Source organism: Rhincodon typus, chromosome 9 (genome assembly GCF_021869965.1).
Source record: "Rhincodon typus isolate 14 chromosome 9, sRhiTyp1.1, whole genome shotgun sequence".
Classification (NCBI taxonomy): domain Eukaryota; kingdom Metazoa; phylum Chordata; class Chondrichthyes; order Orectolobiformes; family Rhincodontidae; genus Rhincodon; species Rhincodon typus.
The window spans coordinates 63,311,410-63,337,377 of NC_063340.1; the positions used below are offsets into that span (position 1 = coordinate 63,311,410).

Sequence of the window (25,968 nt, forward strand, 5' to 3'; positions counted from 1 at the left end):
TTGGCGTTAGTACTACCTCATTCAGAGTCAGATATCAGACTGGCAGTATCTCTGACACTCCCCATTTTATCTGTCATCCAGAGCTCCCTAATTGGACCAGATTAACAGACCCAATCAGGGAACTTATTTTATGACATCCAGCTGGACCACGTTACAATGACTACGTCCCTTCCCTTCGGAGTGTGAGGACATAGGCCGGTCCTTTTTATTGGAGAGCCTCCTGGCACGTTTTAGTGCTGGGTCAGGTTCCTCCAACTCGGCATCCAATATGAGCAGTGTGTAACACACTGTACTTGCCTCTTGCGCCAGGAGCACCTCAGTAGAATTTCACTCTCCATCCAGCAGCAAAAGGCTACATCTGTCATGTCCATCTCTGATTCCGAGGGCCTGTCAACACTCGATGGAGAGGGTGGACCCACAATGGGTTCCAGCAGACTTTCAAAGTGTTTCAAGTGGTCGGGCAAGTTTTGCTCCTGCACCATTTACGAATTCACAGCTTTCGTATGACGCACGGTGTTCATTCAGGACTGTGACACCTATCCAAACATTATACATCATTGGTCCTGATCTTGTGACAACAAGGCCTCTTACCCAAGTAGGGCCATTTCCATGGTTCTTACAGAAAACTTCGTTTGAAGCCATATTTTGTCTTTGTTGGCACTCTGGACACTGCTCCACCAGACATAACTTCTCACCAAACATCTTCATTTTGGAGACCCCTGGATGGCCCTGGTGGAATTCTGCCAGTATTTGGCAGCGACTTTTGCTCAGGACAATTACTCTTACTCCCCGTAACAAAATAATATCCTCTATTATGAGCTGGTCTCTCCAGTTCCAAAAAGATTTCAATTGTAGTTGTGATGTCCCTTCAGTTTCCCCCATCACCACCAGTTGCTTCAGTTTTGAAAGTACTGGATCCTTCTGCATCCAAAGTCTGATATTGTCCGCTGTGATTGGACGCATGTCCAGAAAATTTAATATCATTACCAACTCTTCCATTGAGGGTACCACTGATAGTGTATCTGCTAGTGGGAGGGGTCTCAATGCATCCGCATTCATTACTCAGCCACCCGGACAGTGTTATAACTTGTAATTATAAGTACTTGGTGTTACAGCCCACCACAGAATGCGGCCCGATGCTACAGGTGGCACTGCCTTGTCCTCTTTAAGCAGACTAAGGAGGGGTTTGTGGTCTCTGATTATCACAAATTTTTGACAATAAAGACATTGGTGGAACTTCCTGACTCCAAACATGATTGCCAATCCTTCTTTCTCTATCTGCACATATTTACGCTCTGCATTAGGCAAAGTGCTGGATGCATCCACTACTGGACATTCTTCTCCACTGGGCCACCTATGAGTTAATACCACCTCGATGCTATATGGGGATGCATCACATGTCAATACCAGATCATTCTTAGGGTGAGTTTGCCAACATCTTACAGGATGATAGCTGTTTCTTTACATCACTGAAAGCTAGGGCATATGCATATGACCATTTCCAAGGCTGACTCTTTTTTAAAGAACTGATGCAAAGGTGTCAGGATGGAGGTCAGGGTATGTATGAAATTTCCATAATAATTTACCAACCCAAGAAATGACCTTAGTTCCTTGACAGACGTGGGAGCCATGGCACCTTTGATCATCTTCACTTTATCTTCCAACAGATGTAACCGGGTCTTGTCAACTCTGTAACCCAAGTAAGTCACTTGGGGAGCCTGGAACACACATTTTTCCCTTCTTAGGCATACACCCACCTTGGAAAAATGCCTTAGACTATATTCCAGTTCTCTAAGTGCTCCTTATTAGTTTTTCCTGCTATTCGAATGTCATCTAGATAAATAGCGACTTGAGGTAATCTTGTAAAATGCTTTCCACCACCCACTGAAAAATTGCACAGGCTGATGATACCCCAAATGGCAGTCTTGTATATTGGTAAAACCCTTATGGGTATGAATTGTGGCATACTTCTGGGAATCCTCATCTAACTGTAACTGCAAATACACATGGCTCATGCCCAGCTTCATGAAGGACAGCCCACCTGCCAGCTTTGCATATAAATCCTCAATCCAAGGGACTGGGTATTTATCCAGCTGAGAAAAGCAGTTTATCGTTTGTCTAAAATTCCCACAAAGGCAAACTGATCTGCTGGGCTTCAAAAATTGGTATGACTAGTGTTGCCCATTGGACTGGTTTGATTATTCCTTCGTTTTCTAGTCTTCTGATTTTTGCCTCTACTTTTGCCCGTAAGGTACTGGATGGGCCTTGCAGAATTGTGGAATTGCTCTCTGGTCAACATGCAAAGTGGCCTTCGTTCCTCTGATAGTCCCTAGACCTTCCTGGAAGATGTCTAGGTATTTAATTAGGACTTCAATCAGGTAACCATTTTCTAATTGAGCAATAGGTGAATCTCTCGCAAACAACTTTGCTCTATAAAGTTTGGACCCGAGCCATTTACTACAAACACTGAACCAGCTGCTTCTCACAAAAAAGACTAGAACCGAAGTTGTACTCCTAATCTGTAAAGATTTCCCGGTATAGATTCTCAGCCTAGCTGAGGTCTGGCGCAAACTTAAGATCTGGAGTCCAGAGCGAATTTTGTTAAAGACTGGTTCTGTGGTCTCTGATACAGCCATGCCAGTATCGACCTCAATTAGAGCTGGATGACCATTTAACCAGACGTTTGTTTTGACTGATTATGATTTGGATGTTGCTAAGGAATTTAACTGTTCAAAACCAGATGCAGGTGGATTTTCCAGGGTATGAACTCTCCTGGATACCAGCCTATGAGTTATCTTACTCAATTTAGGTCGAGCAGGACTCTTTAGCCAATTTGAGTTCACATACCAACAGCAACTACAATGGCTTACTGGCTAGGATACTGAAGAAAATTTTACCTGTTTGGCCAAGGATTGGCTTTGTTTTGGAGTTTTGCTGTGGGCCAGCCTGGAGTCCCTCTGGTCAGGATATGTCCTGAGTGAGGCTATGCAATTGCCTGCACTCAAGTGGTGCTCCCCAAGCTCAGTTGGGCTGGCAAGGGTGTCGACTTTCTCCAAAATACCCTGCAACTCAAATGCTCCACTTGCCGCATTTTCCAATGATAAAGCCAGTTGTAGCGCCTGTTAGAAGTCCAGTTGGGCTTTTTTTGGGTGTTTTTTGCATGGTTATATCATTAATCTCACACACTAAACGGTTTAAAACATCTCATTAATGGATAAACCAAAGTCACAGGCTTTTACCAGTCATCTTAACCTAACGAAAAATCCCAAAACAGATTCCTCCAGTTCTCGAATTGCTGAGTGAAAATGACAGTGTCTCAGAATTAGAGGAGAATTGGGGTCCTTAATATTCCTTAAATATGTCTGTCAATTCTTAGAAGACTTTGGTATCTGGTGCCTCGGGGAAAGTTAGGCTGCTAACAACAGAAAAAGCTGTGGTTCCACAGGCTGTCAGGAGAATTACTCACTGCTGTTTGTCTGCCGTAAAGTTGTTTGCCTGGAAAACAATAACTCATCCTTTCCATGTACTAGGCCCAGTCCTAGACAGCAGGTTGAACAAGTCAAGCTTCTCAAACAAAGGCATGATATGAGAAATGATTACCCCAAAAGACTACTGTTGCGAGCGAGTTTCTTTAGGAACGTGCTTTACTCTTGTCACCACTAAAATAACTCCTCACCACCATGTCACCCCTTATTTGCACATGAACAGTCCTTGACATTCGTACTGCCTCTTCAGAGTGGCAGTATCTCTGACACTCCTGTTTATATCTGTCAGCCAGAACTCCCTGATTGGGCCAGAATAACAGCCTCAATCCGGGAATTCATATTCTGTGAGGTCCAGCTGGCTGACCTCATTACAATCACTACAAATGAGACTGCAATAATTTGTGCGAGTTGCAAGGAATGTTCTTGGTGTCACAAAAACAAATATTGTCATTTACAGGCAAGAACTTGGATTTATTTACAATGATAGCACAGAAACATTGAATGGTGGCAGCACAGAAATAGACCATGAACCCATTAAGCCCACACCTGCTCTCTTCAAAAGTAATTCAGCTAGTACCACTCCTCCTCCTCTCCTCCTTAATGCTGCAAATGTTTTCTCTTCAGGAGTACTTAGTTAATTTTCTTCTGAAAACCATGATGGAAGTTACTTCTGTCACCCTTTCAGGAGCAGCTATTCAGATTGTACTCTTTTGCTATTTAAAGGTTTCCTTAAGTTTTCTTTCATTCTTTTGCCAATCCCTTTAAATCCATGTCCTCTTGTTTTGTACCCTTCTACCGATTGGAACAATTTTCATCTTCTTTATTTAAACTCATGATTTTGGGCATAACAACTACAGTGGATTATTTTCCACTGAAATTTAGAATCTGCAAAGGATAAATCAAACAGTAAACGCAATAGATTAGACAGAATATTTAACTGGCAATGTAACTGGAGAGTTTTTGATGCTTGGGAGCACTCAAAATGTTTCTACTCCTTCATTTAGATAAATATCGCCAGACCATGGATCAGAACTCTGAATGTCTTATAGACATATTGAATTTTTGGATGGTCAGTTTCTTTTAAACAAAGGAAACAAGCACAAGTCTGGCCGATAATTTAACTAAGCACGGAATTCACTGACTGCTGAAAGACTCCTTGTGTGAACCCCTCCTACAGATTATATTCCACACTGGGGACATGAGTCAAAAGACAGGTTTATGTTTTTACCCTTCCTAGAATATACAAAACAGAGGTATAAGTCACTTGCAACCCTGGTCTGTGGATGGATAAGCATGTGTGGGCTAGTGCGCTGTGTAGGTTACAGCTTGAGGACAGCCCTTAAATACTCCTAATTTGCAGATAAAAACTAAAAGACAAACTAGTTTTTTTTTGTTATCACAGCCCACTTATTTAAGCAACAAATGAAAGCCACTTTCAAACTGCTATGATTTAATGTTTTGGACTCTACCTGCAGCAGTATCCCATGGATGTGGTTCTGTCGTATGTGAAGATCTGTGGCAGCAGGTAAGGTTTCCATCAAGGACATTGCCATAGGAAGTATTTGATTCACTGCGACAAAAGGAACTAATGCACGAGCTGCCATTTCACGAGAGCGATGTACAGGTGAGTGACCACACCTGCAAGAAAACAGATTATATAGATTTGACTGAGAAGTGTGGACAGTTATCCTCGTCTTAACCTGAGTAGTAACAAATTAGGTGTGTGTCTGGCATGCTTGGGTACAAACACATTTGAATGCTGAAGACAAAATGCTGGTAAACTTGCCACAAAACTTGGCACCAATTAGATGTGCAGTTTTTTTAAAATACAGATTTTTAAAAAATTTATTTCAATTTTCTTTCTGTAATTGAAGAAATCTGCCTGCCTTGTGACTAATCTACACAATTTCTTTTATGCTCAGGAATGTTAATTGAATTTTACAGCAATGCAGAAGAGATTCTTAACAATATAGATATATCATTACAAAAGTGAGGGTACTGATTTGATTTTATGTATACTCAGACTTTCCTTGTGCAACAATACTCCTAAAATTTCAAAAACAGAAAACAAACACATACACAACCTAGCTACTTCTTGATATGCTTTAATTTAGGAATTCAGAGAATTAAATGGTTTACACCTATAAACTGTCCACTGGATTCTGTACTAGATGATCCATATGGTATCAAGTTTAGTGAACTCTGCAATCACATCTTATATATTTATTTAAGACTTGTGTACCATCACTATCCATTTCCTGATCTCATAATGGATACAAAGTAAGGTATCCATCAGTGTTTGATTTGTTCATATTCGTCTCCCATCATAAAACAAACTCCCTGATCATTTCCATTTTACTGAAGTACAAGGTTTATCCCTTTACAACTGTTTAAACTTTTCTACTATAACGAGTTGTTGCAATCAACTCTTCTCCAGTCCATCAATCTAATCAAACATGCATTATTACAACATGGAATATTTGTTTTCTTTTAAAATAATGGATAAAAGTGACACCAACATTTTAAAGATTTTTTCAAAAGTGACTGCATAGCGCATCAATGAAGATGAATTACATATAAATATGACCTTTGGACTAGTGGATAGTTTGTTCTACTAATGATGTATCCTGCTTCGAATTTTTTAAAAAACTCTATATACAGAAATCACTACATTCTTGTTCCTTCCAGGAGTGAAATGAAGACTCATCATATTACCTGTAACTAAGTAATTCTTTCCTTTTTACTACATCCAGTCATCCCTTCTTCATAAAATCCACTGGCTTTCAAGATCAAAATATGGCAATTAAGCTTTTTGATTTGTGGACCTTCCCAAGATCTCCGTTTAACAATTTGACAGTTACTAACATTTTATACAATTTTAATGTTATGATCATGGAGATTATTCCAGTAAAAGTTGATCAGCAGTAACTCAAGTCTCAATTTAAGTTAAGTTAAAACTAGTAGCAACGCAAGATCAGCCTTATTTTCCAATGCAACAGGTTTTAGGAAAATTTCAGGCAAGAGCTCTATTTCCTAGGACTTATCCATTACATTAGAAAATAGAAAATAGAAAATCATCAGCTATTTCAGCGTGCTCAAAACACAACTTTTTACAAAAACCTAAAGTTGAAGTTAAATGTACAAGTGAAAACATATAGCCACAAGAAAATCTTTAAATTTACTCTACTATTGAAATGAAAATAAGCAATTGATTTCCTAGATGGAATAAACTAAATTAAAGCATTGCATATATAATGTATATTGTGTTTTGGATGCATTACAAATATTGGGCGGCATAGTGGCTTAGTGGTGAGCACTGCTGTCTCACAGATCCAGGGACCCGGGTTTGATTCCAGCCTCGGGCGACTGTCTGTGTGGAGTCTGCACATTCCCCCCGGGTGCTCTGGTTTCCTCCCACAGTCCAAAGATGTTCAGGTTAGGTGAATTGACCATGCTAAATTGCCCATAGGGATGTGTAGATTAGGTGGGTTATAGGGGGATGAGTCTGGGTGGGATGCACCAAGGGTCGGTGTGGACTTGTTGGGCCAAAGGGCCTGTGTCCACACTGTATGCATCCTATGAAATTCTATGAAATCTCTGCACCCAATGAAAGTGCCACAAAGTGATAGAAGGTAGAACAACTAGAAAACATTTGTTCAAAAGCCCAACCAGTATATTTGCATTCTTAAGACTCATTAGCTGGGAAATTTCAGTCTAGAGAACTGAAGCTTTAAATCAGCTGGTGCTCAGGCATCAATACCATTCTCTTTGTTTAAGTTTTTAAGCCAGACTCTCATATAAACCACTCTTGAAAGATGGGCCATTTTAGCTGAGGTGTTGGCAGCAAGGTGTGGGGGATAGAGAGAAGGGGGAAAATGGATAACTCCTTTTGCACATGTCTTAAGATGTACATAACTTTACAATTAGATTCACATAGGTTTGGCAAACAACTTGTGCAAGCAATTGACTTAACTTAAAATTGGCAAAAATAAAATTTTTAGTTTGGAGTCAACATTCTTTTACTATACAAATACATACACTTCCAAGGGAATTTTAACAAGAGTTCCAATTTATTCAACAATTCATTATTTTGTTTTGTAACATTTTGAATGATCCATTTACTTCTTCACAGGACATGTAAGCAATAACCCTTTCAATACCAGCAATTCTTTACAATCAATCGTACAAGGCAAGGTGGAAAGAACAACATGCATACAGGCAACAATAACTTGAATTCATTGATGTAATAAAATGCTTCAAAGTGCATAATAAAGTGGGGAAAGAAAATTAACAACTAAAATATATAAAATATGTCATATATATATACCAAGCAGCAAAAGGAATGTTCACAGATGTAACTGAACAGGATAAAAAATTAGGTTTTGATGATCAAAATTGCAAAAGGTGGAGATGTTCAGTAGATCTGGCAGCATCTTTGAAGGCAGAAACAGAGTTAGCCTTTCAGATTAATGACTTTTCTTCAAAACAAACATCAACTCTGTTTCTTTGGACCTGCTGAGTGTTTCAAGCATTTACTATTTTATTTTAAATTTCCAGAATTCACAGTATTTTGCTTTTATAAAGGTTGATGCACAACCAGCAGGAATCCAAAATTGTAAAATACAGTATTAATGACGTGTAACAGGAGGAGAAGGAAAGAAAAGAAAGAAAATAAAATGTTCGCATACTAATAGCAGCAACATCTAATTGCTTAAATAAAACAAACATATTGGAGATTGTATCTGTTACATATTTCCCAAATTACCAATCTTGAGGTTCTGTGGAGCTGAATGATTTGATTAATGCAATGTGGAGAAAACTTCATTTTCTAGCCCACAACATTATACATGTTCTTGGAAATAAAAGCCCAATCGCATTAATTATTCCCCAGTATGATCATCTCCATTAGCACATAAGTTCACATAAAAAGAAAATTAAAAATGACAGTAAAGCAAATTTGGCAGATTTTCAGCAGAAAACTTAAGTGATCTAAATGATATTTTGTCAATTATCTATTCAGTCTCACCTGAGTCAACATGTAGTACAAAAAAATGCAGGTTTTATTAAGTTCGCCAGTACTAATTTACAGGACTGGCATATATTTTGCTGGATCAACAGCATATGATGTTGTTCATGAACGATAAATCCCAAATTATAACCTCTATATTTTCCATTTAGCTAGCACTTTTTATCCAAATGTTGTTACATTTTTGTTCACTGATGACTTCTGCAACATTCAGCATTAAAATAAAAACCACTATGTTTAGGAATAGCTAGAAATGCACCTTGACCTTTACTTGTGTAGTTTCCCAAAGGTTCCATCATAAATAATGGAAAATGGGAACTTGGCCAAATGTTCTTGACCCAAAACACTCTGCAGGAGGGCATTTTCTAAAATGCTCAAGTCATTACTTTTTTTACCGTCATACAAGGCATATTAGCGAGAGTTAGATACAGCTGTCTAACCGTAGTTTTGCTGAACATTAGATAAGTGACAATGTCCACAATTTTTGGTATTTCATTATCAATTGTTAATAATCTGGTCACTGCACTGTAAGAATGATGTGACTGCATTGGAAGGGGTCCAGAAGAGACTCACTAGGATGTTGCCTGGGCTAGAGCAGTTCAGCTATGAATAAAGGCTGGATGAGCTTGGGATGTTTTCTTTAGCGCACAGAAGGCTGAACGGGGACCTGATTGAAATACATAAAATTATGACGGCCATGGAAAGGATGGATAGAAGACAGCTGTTCCCCTTAGCTGAAGGGTCAAATAAAATGTAGCCCTATTTTTAAGGTGAAAGGTAAGAGTTTAGATTCGATTTAAGGGGGAAAAAAAAATTCACCCAGAGGGTGGTGGGAATCTGGAATGCACCACCTGGGAACCATTACAGCTTGAGGGTACAACTCTGCAGAAAGAAGGTTTTCTCACTTTGGTTCAAACTCTGTTACACTTGATCTTGTATTTCTGGCCTCTTGTTCCACCCTTTCATAACTTTGATACTTCTACTATCTTGTTCCATAATCTGCAATGTTCCAACGAGGTAATTTAAATCTTTGTATTTCCTCATATCAGGTTGCAGTCCAGTGTATCTGTCAAATATCAACTCAAACTTCAATATGTTTCCTAAGGTACAGGGGTCAGCACAATAGATATTAATTATTTAGATGAGAGAGCTGAATGTAAAATCTCCAAGTCTGCAGATGACACAAAGCTGGGTGGGAGGGTGAGCCATACAGAGATGCAATGTTATTTAGACAAGTTGAGTGAGTATCTGAATGCACGGCAGATGAAGTGTAATGTGACTTATTGCGAGATTACTTGCTTTGGCAGCACAAACAGGAAGGCAGATTATTATCTGAATGGCAATATATGGGAAAGGGGAAGATGCAATGAGACCTTGTATATCAATCACCAGAAGTAAGCAGACAAATGCAGCAGTGGTGAAGAAGGCATTTGGTATGTTGGCTTTCATAGTGACAGGATTTGAGTACAGGAGCAGGGATGTCTCAGTGAGACCACATCTGCAGTACTCTATTCAGTTTTAGTCTCCTTATCTGAGGAAGGATGTCCTGAGTCTGGAGGGAGTGGAACAAAGGTTTACCAGACTGATTCCTGGGATGGTAGAAGTAATGTATGCAGAAAGACTAGATCGGTTTGGACTATATTCACTGGAGTTTAGTAAAATGAGGGTGAGGGGCATCTCATAGAAGCTTATAAAATTCTAGCAAGACTAGACAGGTAAATATAAGAAGGATATTCCTGATGACTGGAGAGTTTGGAACCAAGAGTCACAGTCTAAGGATACAGGATAGGTCATTTAGGACGAAAATGAAGATAAATTCCTTCACCCAGAATGGTGAGCCTGCAGAAACCTCTTAGCGTAGAAAGTGGTTGAGGCCAAAACATTGAATGTTTTTGAGAAGAAATTTGGTATACTTCTTAGGGCTAAAGGGATTGAAACATATGGTGCAAAAGTGGGAACAGGATACTGAGGAGGATGATCAGCCATGATTCTATTGAATGGCAGGCTCAAAGGGCCAAATGGCCTCTTTCTGCTCCTATTTTCTACAGTTCTATGACTGGCACTTAAAATTTGTTGATAACATCTAACTGGGACGATGTGATGAATACAGGGGTGAATACAGGTGGAATGGGTGCACAATCAGCAAATACATTTCAATGTGGGTAAGCACAAGGTGCTACATTTTAATGGGGGTAAGCACAAGGGGCTACATTCTGGTTTACAGAATAATAACGCTCCAATTTCTACACCATCAGCCTATTTTTCCCTTTGTACTATTACCTGATTCAACCTCCTCACCCATGTTACTGAGACCCTCATTGTTGCCTTTGTTACTTCCAAAGATAGATGGATTCTTGGTAAGGAAGTGGGTGAAAGGCTACCATGCGGAAATGTCACGTAATCAGATCACCACGATTTTACTGAATGGCAATGCAGGCTTGAGGTGTTAAATGGCCGACACCTGCTCCTAATTTGTATGCTCATATCATGGCATAGAATCACCAACACTCTACTGGTATTCTTTCAGGCGCTTGTTCAAAAACAATATATCTTGTGATTCTTTTAGAGGGATATCTTCAACGTAATGATACATTACAAAGGCATGGATTCTATAAACAAACATGGTTTGCATTCAGGTTATCGTGCAGTAAAATTACTTTCCAGCATTTGTAGTTCATAACAAATATTGAAACATTTAGCGTGAAGAAAACTTCCTCAAAGTAATATGAATTCAAATGTCAAATTCCTGAGTTGCATTGGATACCATAGTTGGCTTATTTCAAAGGCATTTCATAATGGGACAAGCATGACAGCACATCAATTCCAATTTCATTGTACAATGACCTAATTCCAACAAGGCAACACCAGAATATTCACTCATTTTTATTTTATTTTCCCAAATATTCCCTAAATTTTATTTTCCAAAATATTTACTAGTCTCTACATAGCCCTACAGGCAACAATCTATGTGCGCAATTCAGCAATCTATTATAGGTAGTGTTCAACTGAAGTAGGGTGGGGAGTTCTATACTACAATGATTGTAAGACGAACGGAAGAATGGGAAGAATGATTGCAAAATTGGCCTAGAATTAAACCTTTATCAATTTTATACTGGAGAAATGTTTTTCATGCAATTGCAGTTTGGATCCAAGTCTTTAATGCAGGATGTCGCGAACCCTTTGAATCATCATCAATCGCTCTTTCAAAGAGAACTGTTACATTTAGTATCTCTAATTCAAATAACAAATGTCCAAGTTGGAAGTCAAAATATTGTCTCAAAATTATGAAAGAGAATGTCACTAGTTAATAATATCTTGGAAACAACAATTCTTTAATATGGAAAGTAATAATTGACCAAAAAATTATATTAGTTAAATTTTGAAAAATATCAACCACGTTCATAAAAGGATGAATAACATGTGGGATTTCCTTTAAATAATCAATGCAAACTATTTTCATGCATAAGATTTCCTTATGAAACACAAGGGTCTGCCTGACAATCATTGTCCATCCAAGTAATTCAGTTGGAGACATTTCAAAGTAAAATGCATTTCCTGTTTTGCAATGAAAAATATGGCAAAAGCCCAGGTTTTATGTGCAGTGGCAATAGAAGACTACTCACTACTTGCTGAATCTATACAGGACATATACCATAGTCTTTTCATGTGAATTATAAGAGTTTGATATAGCACAACACCCCTGGAGGGTACGTACAGTCTCTTTTAACAGGTCGAATAATATGCACCTTTTCAGTCAATTAGACTGGAGAATTCTCACTGAGATATGCAGCATCAAAAACAGGAAGCAAAGTTAAATTACATCATTTAATGTACAATCATATAAATGAGCAAAAAAAAAAAAGGAACAACGAGATAAAACTGACAAACTAAAAAAGTTGTTTTCAAAACATCTCCCACGATAATTAAATTCCGGAGCAATGAGACAGCACGCTCATACAAGAAATTTTTCAGTGTCTCTCTCTCCAGTAGGATCAATCAAGTATTGTTTCTCTCTCCAATTCTGGATTCAGGTGCAGCATGTAAAATAAAAAAGCTCTACAATTTATACCATTTTAATAGATTTTTGAAAAATTTGAAATTAAAATATATGTGTATAATAATAAAGGTAAATACTATACCATTGTCAGCAATCACTATGTGTAATCGTACAAAATAACTCAGAATTACTGAAACAGAGAGAAAAATAATCGTTACGAGATGTACCAGCAAAACAGAGAGAAAGGAATGTTAACTAGGAAAGTAACTACATCACGACTGATCATCTAGCTGAATATCACATTACTGCACTGTCCACATCTCTCTTGTCATTATTATCCAGAAATCTGTTATTTCTGCTTTGAACATGCTCTACTGTGGAGATTCCACAGCCTTCTGGGTTAGAGAACTCCCACTCAGTGAATAATTCTTCTGTATCTTTGTCGTAAATAGCCTAGCTCTTATTCTGAGACACAGCCCACGATTTTCCCCTTTTGGGACCAAGTGTAATAGGGGGCATACAAAGCGTGGACTAACTTGCCATCAAGGAAATGACCAATCACACGCCAATCAACTTAACAGCTGTACGGCATACTTTGGCAAGTATCTCAACCTATCACAGGCCAAAACAGTGGCATCCCAGCTGCCCAGAAGCTAGCAGTTATTCAGTCCTAAGGATTATGGATCATGGCCTATCCCTCAGGAGATCCAATGGCAAGACTAAACCTTCGGGATGTAGAGAGCTGGGAAAGATGGTTTCTCAGGAGAATGCAGCCTGAGCCACGTCTGTGGTATCACAAGTGCCTGCACTGGGGGAGGAGGAGAAACAGTAGTAGGGGTGATCTTACCATAAGAGGGACTTTTAGACATTACAGTGGTGCAGACTGAATACCAGGATGGTACATTGATCCAGGCATCAGGGAGGCAATGACGTCATTGAGTGTCTGCAGGAATTCTGAAAGGGAAGGGTGTACAGCCAGAAATTGGTACCAAATTCATAAATGAAAAGGAGGACAAGATCTTGCAAGCAGAAAATAGGGAACTGGGAAAACCATTAAAAATCAAGGCCATATGCTGATGCGATCAAGTATAGGAGAAAAGACTGGATGAATGCTTGGCTGGAGAGACTGTGTTGGAGGGGAGGAATTTTGATTCTTGAGGCACTGACCAACTCTGAGGAAAACAGAACCTCTACAAACTGGATAGGTTGCACCTCAGCAGAACTAAGATCAATGTCCTTGCAGACGGTGGAAGGGCATGACTCAGGTGTTAAATGAATACATTGCATCTACCTTTCCCAAAGAGAGAGATGCTACCTAGGCAATGGTGATTAAGGAGAACTCAGTCACTGGAAAGATTCAAAATTGATAGGGCAGAAGTGTTGGATAGACTTTTGGTACTTGAAGTTAACAAGGCAGCAGGACCAAGTATTTGGAAGGAAATGAGTAGAAATTTTCAGGATAGTGACCACAATCATTCAGTTTTCCTTAGATTTGTAGGAGATGTCAGAAAACAAGAATAAGCCCAGCAATTACAAACCAGTCAGTTTAACTTCAGTGGTGGGGAAGTTTCTTGAGACAATTATTTCGAACACAGAGAAAGGTGGGTAGATCTGGCTAGTTGGTATGATGTTAAATGCAGTGGGCGTCCAAGAGACTTGGGCATCAGGTGCATAGATCTTTTAAATATCATGAGCAAGTGCAGAAAATAAGCAAGAAAACTAACAGAATGCTGACATTTATACCTAGAGGACTGGAGTACAAGGATGGAGAAGTTATGTTGCAGTTGTACAAAATGCTGGAGGACCACACATGGTGTAGTGACATCAGGTATGGGCACTACACCTCATGAAAGATATATTGACCTTGGAGGGAGCACAGCATTGGTTTACAAGAATGATATCTGGACTTCAGGGGTTAAGTTGAGGAGATATTATACAAATTAGGCCTGTTTTCTTCAGAATTTATAAGTTTAAAGGATCATCTGATTGAAGGCTTCAAGATATTAACAGGAAAATTCAGGGTAGATAAAAGTAAACTATTTCCACTAGTTGGGAATATTTTAATTTACTGTGGTTAATAAAGGTACAATTGCAGTGCAGCAACAGGCTTATAGTAAAAATTGTATCGAAGAGTTTTGTACATAAACTATGGACTAACTTGATATTTTTGTTCTCATCTCACAATTTTCCCTCCACATTTTATATGACTCAAACCGAAACCATTACTCTGCAGAAGACAGAACAGACTGAAAGCAAATAAATCTACCTCTCACTAAACCACAGTTTCAAAAGCCATGCAAAGACCAATCTGCTCTCAGATAGCTCACAAGCCTTCATGGGAAGCAAAAACATAATCAAGCTGAGAGTGTGATTCAAACTCCAGCAAACTAACAATGCTGCATTTTATCTTAAGTTTTAAATTAAAAAAAAAACCCAAAGCCTGGTACATATTTATACTTTTTCACTTTTCATTCACAAACATACAGAGATTTCAATAAGTTAAATTATTCTGTATAAAGGACGATGCAACATTCATCTAGGATGTGTATTACTCTCACACCATTATGAAAAATAAGAGATCAAGGGGTTTAGTTTTTAGTTAAACACCATCATATTTATCTCACAGCATTTAACTTCCAGAATACTATATGTTGAAACATATCAGGAACCAATATTTATTGGGTACATACTGAAATTAGTAGACACTTCTTTTAAAAAAAAAGTAGCCCGACATGATAACTTTGAAGTGTTTTACTTTTCTGTTCGTCAAGGGTGTCATATGTTATCTACAGTTAATAATCTTTATGTCTTTGTATTTTTTTCTCAGATTTCATACACAATGAATAATGTAATTTGAGTTCATTACTGTAACCTATTCCAACAATACAAGTTGAATCACTAGTACAAAAGTGTTGAGAGACACGAAACTTTAGAATACTGGATGTCCTGTTGAGTGATATTAAAAGGTTTTTTTTTTAGCCTGGGGCACAAAAATGAAAAACAGTTATTATGCTTATTGAAAGCAGGTGAAAAAATAAATGTTTTACTCAGTGGATTTCAACATATAGTGTGGGGGAGCTGGATGAATACCAGAATAATTCTAATGAGAATAGATAGGTACGTGAATCTTCTCCATTCTGCCAATATCAATGCAAGTAAAAAGATTACTTTTTGGTAATCACTAATAATAAATGCAATTTGCCTTGCTGAAAAAAATGTGAGCTGAAATAAGGATTTTCTTGTTTGGATCTCTCCCCGAGTATGAGGTTATTGAGTTAACACAACATTTAACCATCACCTCATTATTTTTGAACTATCACAGTACTGATATTGGCACTTTGTATCTTGCAATCATGCTTCCTGATAAAATCTCACTTAAGATCATTCCATTTTTCAATCTCTTCAGACCATTTAACGAAAATAACACGAAATATGTGTGTTAGGGTTCAAATTTCAGGAGAAATATATTGAGAGCCCTAAAGGCTCTAAACAGTTCCGCTAATGTCATAGATTACCACAGAATAATTTAGAGAAATTAGAATAATTATAACATGATAACAGCATTATCAACAAAAATAGTATGGGCCACGGTAATGCTGAGTGGGGGTGGTTCAGGAAGAATCAGTGAAGTGAAGAAAATATTGGCATATAAAAACTTCACTTATCACTTCAAAATGCATGTGAATCTCTGGAAAATAAAAACATTTTCAATGAAAATGCATTCAGGTATTTCAAACTGGAAATACAGTGTTAAGTGGGGAGGCAATGGCGTAGTGGTATTATCACTGGACTGTTGATCCAGATAACTCAGATAATGTTCTGGGGACCCGGGTTCAAATCCCACCACGGCAGATGGTGGAATTTGAATTCAATAAAAATCTGGAACTAAGAGTCTAATGATAACCATGAATCCATTGTCAATTGTTGGAAAAACCCATCTGGTTCACTAGTGTCCTTTAGGGAAGGCAATTGCCATCCTTACCTGGTCCGGCCTACACACGACTCCAGACCCACAGCAAATGTGTGGTTGACTTGTAATTGCCCTCTGGGGAATTTGGGAATTCGGGATGGGCAATGAATGCTGCCTAGCCAGCAACGTCCTCATCCCATGAATGAAAAAATGAAGAGGGTCACCGCTGTTTTCTAAAAGCTCTTATTCTGAAGAGAAGTCAGTTTTAAGAATTTCTAGCCATGGATTTTTTTGCAGTTTTGAAGTGGGGCACATCAGTATCCTAGTTAGCCAGACACAGACAAAATATATTTGCTCAAAAATAAAAGAGATTAAGCAGAAGGAAGCAACAAAGTTGCTTAATAAAGGGGCTTTAAGGTGCATTGTAAGTATTTTCTTGAATTCTTTAAAACAGCAATTGAAATTAGGGATAGTTTCCTAGAGCAAAATGTAATGGAGCAAACCAGACAACAGGTGGTCTTTGATCTGGTAATAAGGCAAGTTTAATAAATGACCAGAGAAAAAGATCCCCTAGTAATCAGTGATTACAACATAATAGAATTTAATATTCGGTCCGAGAGTGAGAAACTTGGGTCAGAAACAACTATGTTTACCTTAAATAAAGGGATTTATAATGAAACATGGACAGAGTTGGTTCATGAGGTCTGGGTGGATAGATTAGCAATAATGACAGTAGGAAAGCAATGGCAGACCCTGAAGGATGTAATTCAAGACTGTCAGCATAAATATATCCTAGAAAGGAGGAAAGATTCTAAGAGAGTGATAAATCAACTATGTCTAACCAAGGAAGCTAAGGAGAGTATTAAGTTGAATGAAAAAGCAAATAAGGAGGTAAAGGTCAGAGATGGCCTTAATTATATAAATTTTAAATATTGAATTTGGAGAGATAGTTATGGGGAACAAGAAAATGGTAAAGAAGTTGAACAGATATTTTCTGTCAGTTTTTAAGGTGGAAGATACACTGAACATTTCATTAATATTGAAGAATGCAGGGGAGAAATTAAGTACTATCAGCTCCACTAGAGAAGCAGTATTAGACAGACTAATATGGCTAAAAGCAGTGAAGTCCCTTTGTCCTGATGGTTTGCATCCTAGGTTTCTAAGAGGTAGTTACAGTGGTGGTAGATGTATTGGTTTAAATTCTCCAAAATCCTTGGATTCTGGAGAAGTACTAGAAGATTGGAAAACTGCCAACGTGACACTCCTATTCAAAAAGGGAGGGAGGGAAAACAGCAAGTAACTATATGCCAATTAACCTAACATACGTTGTTGGAAAAATATTGGGATCAACTATTAAAGCACAAAGGTAGATAAATCCCCAGGACCTGATCAGGTGTATACTATGACAGTGGGAAGCTAGGGAAGAAATTGTGGGGCCCCTAGCAGAGATATTTGTATCAGTGACAGTGACTGGTGAGGTGCCAGGAGACTGGAAGGTGGTTAATGTTATGTCTTTATTTAAGAAAGGCTGCAAAGCAAAGCCAGGGAAAAATAGACCGGAGAGCCTGATGTCAGTAGTGGGTAAGTTGTTGGAGGGAATTCTGAGAGACAGGATTAACATGCATTTGGAAAGGCAATCACTGATTAGGGATAGTCAACATGGCTTTGTGCGTGGGAAATCATGTTTCACAAACTTGATTTAATTTTTTGAAAAGGTGACCAAGAAGATAGATGATGGCAGAGCAGTAGACCCTATCTACATGGACTTTAGTAAGGCCTGTGACAAAGTTCCACATGGTAGACTGGTTACTAAGGCTAGGTCACACAGGAGGCAGGGAGAGCTAGCCAACTGAATACAAAATTCGCTTGACGGTAGGAGACAGAGGGTGGTGGTAGAGGGTTGTTGTTCAGATTGGAGGACTATGATCAGCAGTGTGCCTCAAGGATCAGTGCTGTGTCCACTGTTGTTTGTCGTTTATATTCTCATCTAAATCATTATATAAGAGGCATGGTTAGTAAGTTTGCAGATGACACCAAAATTAGAGGTATAGTAGGCATGAAGAAAGTTTTCTAAGAGTACAAGATCTTGATCAGCTGGGCCAACGGGCAAGTAGTGGCAGATGCAGCTCTATTTAGATAAATGCGAGGTGTTGCATTTTGGTAAGACAAACCAGGGCAGAACTTACACAGTTAATGGTAGGGCTCTGGGGAGTGTTGTTGAACAGAGAGACCTAGGGGTACATGTACATAGTTACTTGAAAGTAGCGTCACTGGTAATCAAGGTGGTGAAGAAGTCATTTGGCATGCTTGCCTTCATTAGTTAGAGTACTGAGTTTAGGAGTTGGGATGTCATGTTGCAGCTGTACAAGACATTGGTGAGGCCACTTTTGGAGTACTGTGTACAATTTTGGTGGCCCGGCTATAAGAAGGATATTATTAAATTGGAGAGGGTGCAGAAAAGATTTACAGGGATGTTTGCTGGGACTGGGTTGGGGGGAGGGGGTTTGAGTTATAAGGAGAGGATGGGCTTTTTTCCCTGGAGCATAGAGGGCTTAGAGGTGACCTTATAAAGGTTTATAAAATCATGAGAGGCATAGATAAGGTGAATAGCAAATGTCTTTTCCGTAGGCTGGAGGAGTTCAAAACTAGAGGGCATATTTTTAAGGTGAGAGGAGAAAGATTTAAAAGAGACCGGAGGGGCAACTTTTTTTTTTTAAACACACAGGGTGGTTCATATGTGTAATGTACTGCCAGAGGAAATGATAGATAAAAGGTACCGTTATAACATTTAAAAGATATTTGGTCAGGTACATGTTTAGGAATGGATGTGGGCCAAATGCAGGCAAATGGAACTAGTTTAGTTCGGGAAATCTGGTTGACATGGATGTGTTGGACCGAAGGGTCTGTTTCCATGCTGTATGGCGTTATTAAAGAAGTAATGGCAAACATTTGGGAAATCATAATCTAATCAAGCAGAGTCAGGACAAGTTCATGAGGAGGAAACCATGTCTAACTAATTTATTAGACCTTTCTAAAGTAGTTTCAATCAAAGTATATGGAGGGGAACCAGTATGTGTGTCAAATATGGACTTCTGGAAGGCAGTCAACAAAGTACCTCAGAAGAGGTTAATTCATTAGCTAAGAACCCATGGTGTTGGAGGTAGTATATCAGCATGGAGAGAAATTGGTTAATGGGCATAAAACAGTGAAAGGGGAATAAGGCGATCTTTTGCAAGTTGGAAACCTATAATCAAAGCAGTTTCACAGGTACCAGTGATAGGGCTGTTTAAAGTATATATTAATGAATTGGAGGGTTGGAAATCAAGATACTGTAGCGAAATGTGCAGATGACACAAAAATAGGTGGAAAGGCAAATTGCAAGAGAGATACAAATAGCTTATAAAGAGATCATGATAGATAAAGTGGGCAAAGATTTGGCAAATGGAGTATAATGTGGGAAAATGTGAGGTTTCCCATTTTGGAAAGGAGAACAAAAGACACAGTCTTATTTAAATGGATGGAAACTGCAGAAAGCTGCAATACAAAAGGACTTGGGATACTTGTACATGAAACACAGAAAGTTAGCACAGTAGTGCGGCAAGGAAGCCGAATGATGTGTCGGGCTTTATTTCAAGAGGTTCGGTGTATAAGGGTTGGGAAGTCTTATAGTAACTGTATAAGATACTGGTGAGGCCACAGAATCATAGAATCCCTACAGTGCGGAAACAGGCTATTTGGCCCAACGAGTCCACAACGCTCCTCCAAAGTGCATCCCACCCTGACTCATTCCCCTACCCCTGCATTTCCCCATGTCTACCCCAAACATCCCTGGACACTACGGACAATTTAGCATAGCCAATCCACCTACCCTGCACATCTTTGGACTTTGGAAGAAACTGGAGGAAACCCATGCAGACACGGGGAGAATGTGCAAACTCCACACAGACAGTCACCCGAGGGTAAAATCGAACCCGGGTCCCTTGCGCCAAGATGCAGCAGTGCGAACCACTGAGCCATCGTGCCGCTCCACATGTGTAGTAGTGTGAGCAGTTTTGGTCCCCTTAAGGGGACATATCATTTCACTGGGACAGTTCAAAGAACAATACAAGGATGATCCCTGGCATGGAGGGAGTGTCTTATGAGTAAACTGGTTGGGACTCTTCTCATTAGAGTTTCAAAGAATGAGAGGATTCTTAAGGGGCTTAACAGGGTAAATACTGACAGGATGTTTGCCATCATGGGAGAGTCTAGGAGCAAAGATCATATTCTCAGAATAAAGGAGTACCAATTTAAGATTGAGATGAGAATTTTTTTTTATTTCAGTGGATTGAGAATCTTTGGAACTCCTTGTCACAGGGAACTGTTGGGTCAGAGTCCCTGTGTATATTTAAGGCTGGGATAGAAAGATTCTTGATCAGTAGGAAAATCATAGGTTACAGGGAAAAGGCAAGAAAGTGGAAGTGAGGAATATCAGATCAGCCATGATCCTACTGAATGGCAGAGCATGCTAAAGGGGCCAAACAAACTACTCCTGTTCCTATTTCTTATGGTCTCCTGGAAACAATTACGCATTCTTTAAAAGGGACAAGTTGTTAGATTGGGCATAAATTCTATCAGTTTAATCACTTTAACCCCTAGATACAATAAGGTTACTTAGATTGAAATAAGGAGTCTATCCTTGGTTTTCATTATCACATTTCAAAACAAAATCCAGACAGGCTACTATGATCTTCCAACAGATTATCTTTACTGCACATGGTCTGATGGCAACAATATGAACCCATCCAGCTGATTAAATGCTTCAAGTTTTAACATGTTTGAATTGGTGTCACAAAGGCCCAGTGAACCTTGCTGGCAATGTGGTGACATTACTCATCAGCAATAATACTGCTTTGTGCCCAAACTCAAATCAATAAACTGATAATCTCAATATATCACTATGGTGAGCTATTGAACATAAGGCAAAGCTTGCTGCCAGGCTACCTTTGTGTAGTTCCAGAGGGCAACAGCAGTATTAATTCAAGTATGAGAGCAGTTCATTCATTGAATCTTCCTAGGCATGTATCTACTAGCATAATTGGGGAAGACAGCCTCAACAGACAACCTACATGCTAGTCTGAAAGGGAAAATAAAGCAAGTTATATCAACTGTTTCTAATGAATAGCATCAAATTTTTTAACTTCTTATTAAAAATATCAACTGAACTTAGCAACCACCATAATCAATAGTGGATCAACCAAGCAGATTTTTGGGAATGTTACAATTGTATTGCAGTGATAAAGCAAGTGAAACTAAGTTGAAATATTTCACAACATTTAATGCCACAATTGTGCAGAGCATATTTAGTATATTCTTTTTGTCAAGAACAGGGCATATTGTTGTTCTCTACAGATAGCATTAAATTATGAACTGTTTTTTTTAAACAGTGTTTGCTTACTGTACAGACACACACATGACTGATCCTAAAATGCTGTGCTCAACTTGGATAGTGATCCTTGTAATAATACATGAGAATGAACCAGGAGTGTTTTTGAAAGGTGGCAGGTGGTGTTGGAAAGAAAGAGAGAGAGAAAGAGACAGCTTATGATTAGCAGCTCAGTGAATTCTAGTCATTCCTTTCACTATCTAAGCATACAATAAAACCATGTCCTTTCAAAACAAAACAAATACAGGTAGCTCAACTTAATTTAGAAAAAATACACAAAGTGAGGTGAAAGCATGCGTTACTGAGGGATGAAGTCTGTCTTTCAGATGCTAACTGAAAGGTTATGAAACATGTTTCATCACAGGCTAATTCAAATTCTAACTCCCACTTGATGGAAAATTCCACTTCTGCTGAAGTGGAACAATCTAAGCCTCAGCACATTCCAGCCAATCAACCAAAAAGAGTGAAGCAAAACAAAACTTAACCCACACTGCTGCTTATTATTAGTAAATAGATTATTGTCAACAGTTCCTCTGTTGAGTGGTAGATTTGTTGTACCCAAGAGTTTTATTCAACGCATAAAATGCTCAATGAACTGATACATATTTTACATATTTTTCAGTTACGTTTTCTTATAAACACTTGAATCTTACGAACATCTTCGAAGACGAATAAATTGATGTCTATAAATAATGCATGCTTTAAATGATTCAAGATTTGATAAGTACAAGACTGGCGATGCGTAATATATCACTTTGACAAAATACATAATATTTATACGAAAAATGCAATGTAATAGATTTAATTAAATGGAGGTCTAGGCTAATTGCTTAAAATCTTCACTTTTGAAAGAATTTTCAGATAGGCCCATAAAGGAGATCCAAGTTCTATTTTTTTGTTTTACTGGCCAATGTGCTTATCTGGTACCAAGAAATAGTTTCAACTTTATTTATGCTTATGAACTATCCAGAGCAGAATTTTTAAAAACTATACAGTTGGAAGCTGCATCCATCTATACAAATCACATAATAAAAATATTTGACATCTTCCACATGAAAATACATCTTTTATATTCCATTGCTGCTAAATTACTTTGAATGAATCAAAACTGAAAATGGAGAGGATTACATCAATTAAAGGGAAATGAATTACAGATATTTCATTACATCACTTTTCTACTTTTCTGAAAGAACTTGGTTTTAGAGGAATAATTTAAAGGCACGAACTGATGAGCAACTAGGAAAGTATTGGAAGGATATGGCTGATAATCCAAAAGAAAGAGGAAAAGAATGATATGTAGTCAAGGAGCAGAGATGAACTTAATGACGTCAAGGGTCATTTCAATCTCATTCTCCAGTACACACCTCAAGACTGCTGGAAGCTACGTTCTTTAACATTCACAGATTACAAAAATCCCCCAACATGATTTGTTTAAGGAATGCATACTGCATGCGCTCGATATGTTTGTCTCTAGCAGGCAGGGAAGATGCGGTCGAGTGAGGGAGCCTTGGTTCTCAAGAGAGGTCGAACGACTGGTTAAGAGGAAGAAGAATCGCTATGTAAGGTTTAGGAAACAAGGAATGGAAAAGGGTCTACAGGGATACAAATTATCAAGGAAGGAGCTGAAGAAAGAGCTTAGGAGAGCTGTAAGGGGGCATGAGAAAACCTTGGCATATAGGATCAAGGAAAACTCCAAGGCTTTTTAAATGTACATGAGGAATAAGAGAATGAACAGAGAAAGGGTAGGGCTGATCCAGGATTGTAAAGGAATTTGTGCACGGAGCCTAAAGAGATAGGAGAGGTCCTTAATGAATACTTTTCTTCAGTATTCACAACTGAGAGGGACCTAGTTGTACAGGAGGACAGTGTGAAACAGACTGGTAGGCTAGAGGAGGTCGATGTTAGTAAGGAAGATGTGCTAGGAATTTTGAGGAAGTTGAAGATAGATAAGTCCCCCAGGCCTGATGGGATTTATCCAAGGATTCTATGGGAATCGAAGGAAGAGATCGCAGGGCCTTTGGCGATGATCTTTCTGTCGTCACTGTCCACGGGTATAGTCTCGTAAGATTGGAGAGAGGCAAACGTCATTCCCTTGATCAAAAAAGGGAATCGGGATAACCCCAGAAATTACAGGCCAGTTAGTCTTACATCAATGGTGGGCAAATTATTGGAAAGGGCTCTGAGAGATAGGATTTATGATCACTTGGAAAGGCACAGTTTTATTCGTGGTAGTCAGCATGGACTCACAAACCTTACTGAATTCTTTGAAGAGGTGACCAAACACGTGGATGAAGGTAGAGCAGTGGATGTGGTATACATGGATTTAAGTAAGGTGTTTGATAAGGTTCCCCATGGTAGGCTCATGTAGAAGGTAAGGAGGCATGGGACAGGGGGAAATGTGGCAGACTGGATTCAGAATTGGCTGACCCTTAGAAGACAAAGGATGGTAGTGGACAGAAAATATTCAACATGGTGCTCAGTTACGAGTGGTGTACCGCAAGGATCTGTCCTGGGTCCTCTTCTATTTGTGATTTTTGTAAATGATTTGGATGAAGGAGTGGAAGGGTGGATTAGCAAGTTCGCGGACGATACGAAGGTGGTTCGCGTTGTGGACAGTGCGGAGGGCTGTTCTAGGTTACAAAGGGACATTGATAGGATGCAGAGCTGGGCTGAGAAGTGGCAGATGGAGTTTAACCCTGAAAAGTATGAGGTGATTCATTGTGGAAGGACAAACTTGAAAGCAGAATACAGGGTTAACGGAAAGATTCTTGGCAGCGTGGAGGAGCAGAGGGATCTTGGGGTTCATGTTCACAGTTCCCTGAAAGCTGCCACCCAGGTGGATAGAGTTGTTAAGAAGGTGTATGGTGTGTTAGCTTTCATTAATAGTGGGATCGAGTTCAAGAGCCGTGAAGTTATGCTCCAGCTATACAAAAGCCTGGTTCGGCCACATCTGGAGTATTGTGTCCAGTTATGGTCGCCTCATTACAGGAAGGGTGTGGAGGCGTTGGAAAAGGTGCAGAGGAGATTTACCAGGATGTTGCCTGGAATGGAGGGAAGGTCTTACAAGGAAAGGTTGAGAGAGCTAGGGCTTTTCTCTTTAGAATGACGAAGGATTAGAGGTGACTTGATAGAGGTGAACAAAATGATCAGAAGTATAGATAGAGTAGACAGCCAGAGACTTTTTCCTAGGGTGGAGGTAGCTATTACGAGGGGGCATAGTTTTAAAGTGAGTGGAGGTAGATACAGGGGAGACGTCACAGGTAGGTTCTTTACTCAGAGAGTGGTAGGGACGTGGAATGCATTGCCGGAGAGGGTAGTGGAGTCGGCCTCATTAGGGTCATTTAAGTGGCTATTAGATAGGCATATGGATGATAGTACAAGGTAAGGGTGGAGGTTAGATTGACATTAGGATCAGGGTAAAAGTTCGGCACAACATCGTGGGCCGAAGGGCCTGTACTGTGCTGTACTGTTCTATGTTCTATGAGTGGATTTTCTCTGTTTCATGGCCTTGATCATCCTCTTCAGGACTGTCACTGCTCCCTCCAAGTCACAAAACAAAACAAGGCAGATATCCTTTTCTCAGCATATACCAGAGACACAGCTTGGGAGGATGGGACGCATGTCACACTCATTTACAAACAACGTATTTGAACAGTGGACTATTTCTGAGAATTAGCTTAATTGCAATAATTATGGTAAACTGCCAGCCAGACACATACAAGGATGTGATTCAAGAGTCATATGATCATTTGTTAATGGCTGTGCCAATGAATAAAGCATACACATTCTGATATTAATTCCATGTACCAGAATAAAAAATGTACCAGTAGGCAAAATGGAGAAACTCCAAATAATGAGCGATAATGAATAAAGGCATTCAGCAAAGATGTGATGGGCAGATTTCAAGGAACACCAAAGATGAAAATAAGTAACTACAGTTTAATTTCTCTGATCTCCTTAAAGCATGCAAGGAAAACTGACAAGCCAAAGACTGTTCCATGTTCTACATACATTGAAATTTTTAATCTAAACAGAGTTCTATATTCAAACTGTATACAGTAGTTTAAAAAACAGGTCAACTCCAAACCAGAGATAGTAGGAACTGCAGATGCTGGAGAATCCGAG

At 39.0% G+C, this 25,968-nt stretch overlaps 1 protein-coding gene across 1 annotated transcript in view; it reads right to left on the minus strand.

The window, feature by feature from the left end:
• thada (THADA armadillo repeat containing) overlaps positions 1-25,968 on the minus strand; it is a 256,405-nt gene that overhangs the window by 78,222 nt on the left and 152,215 nt on the right. The window contains exon 28 of the mRNA XM_048601335.1: positions 4,955-5,123. Within this exon, the coding sequence (XP_048457292.1) occupies positions 4,955-5,123 (169 nt within the window). The remainder of the gene's footprint in view (positions 1-4,954; positions 5,124-25,968) is intronic.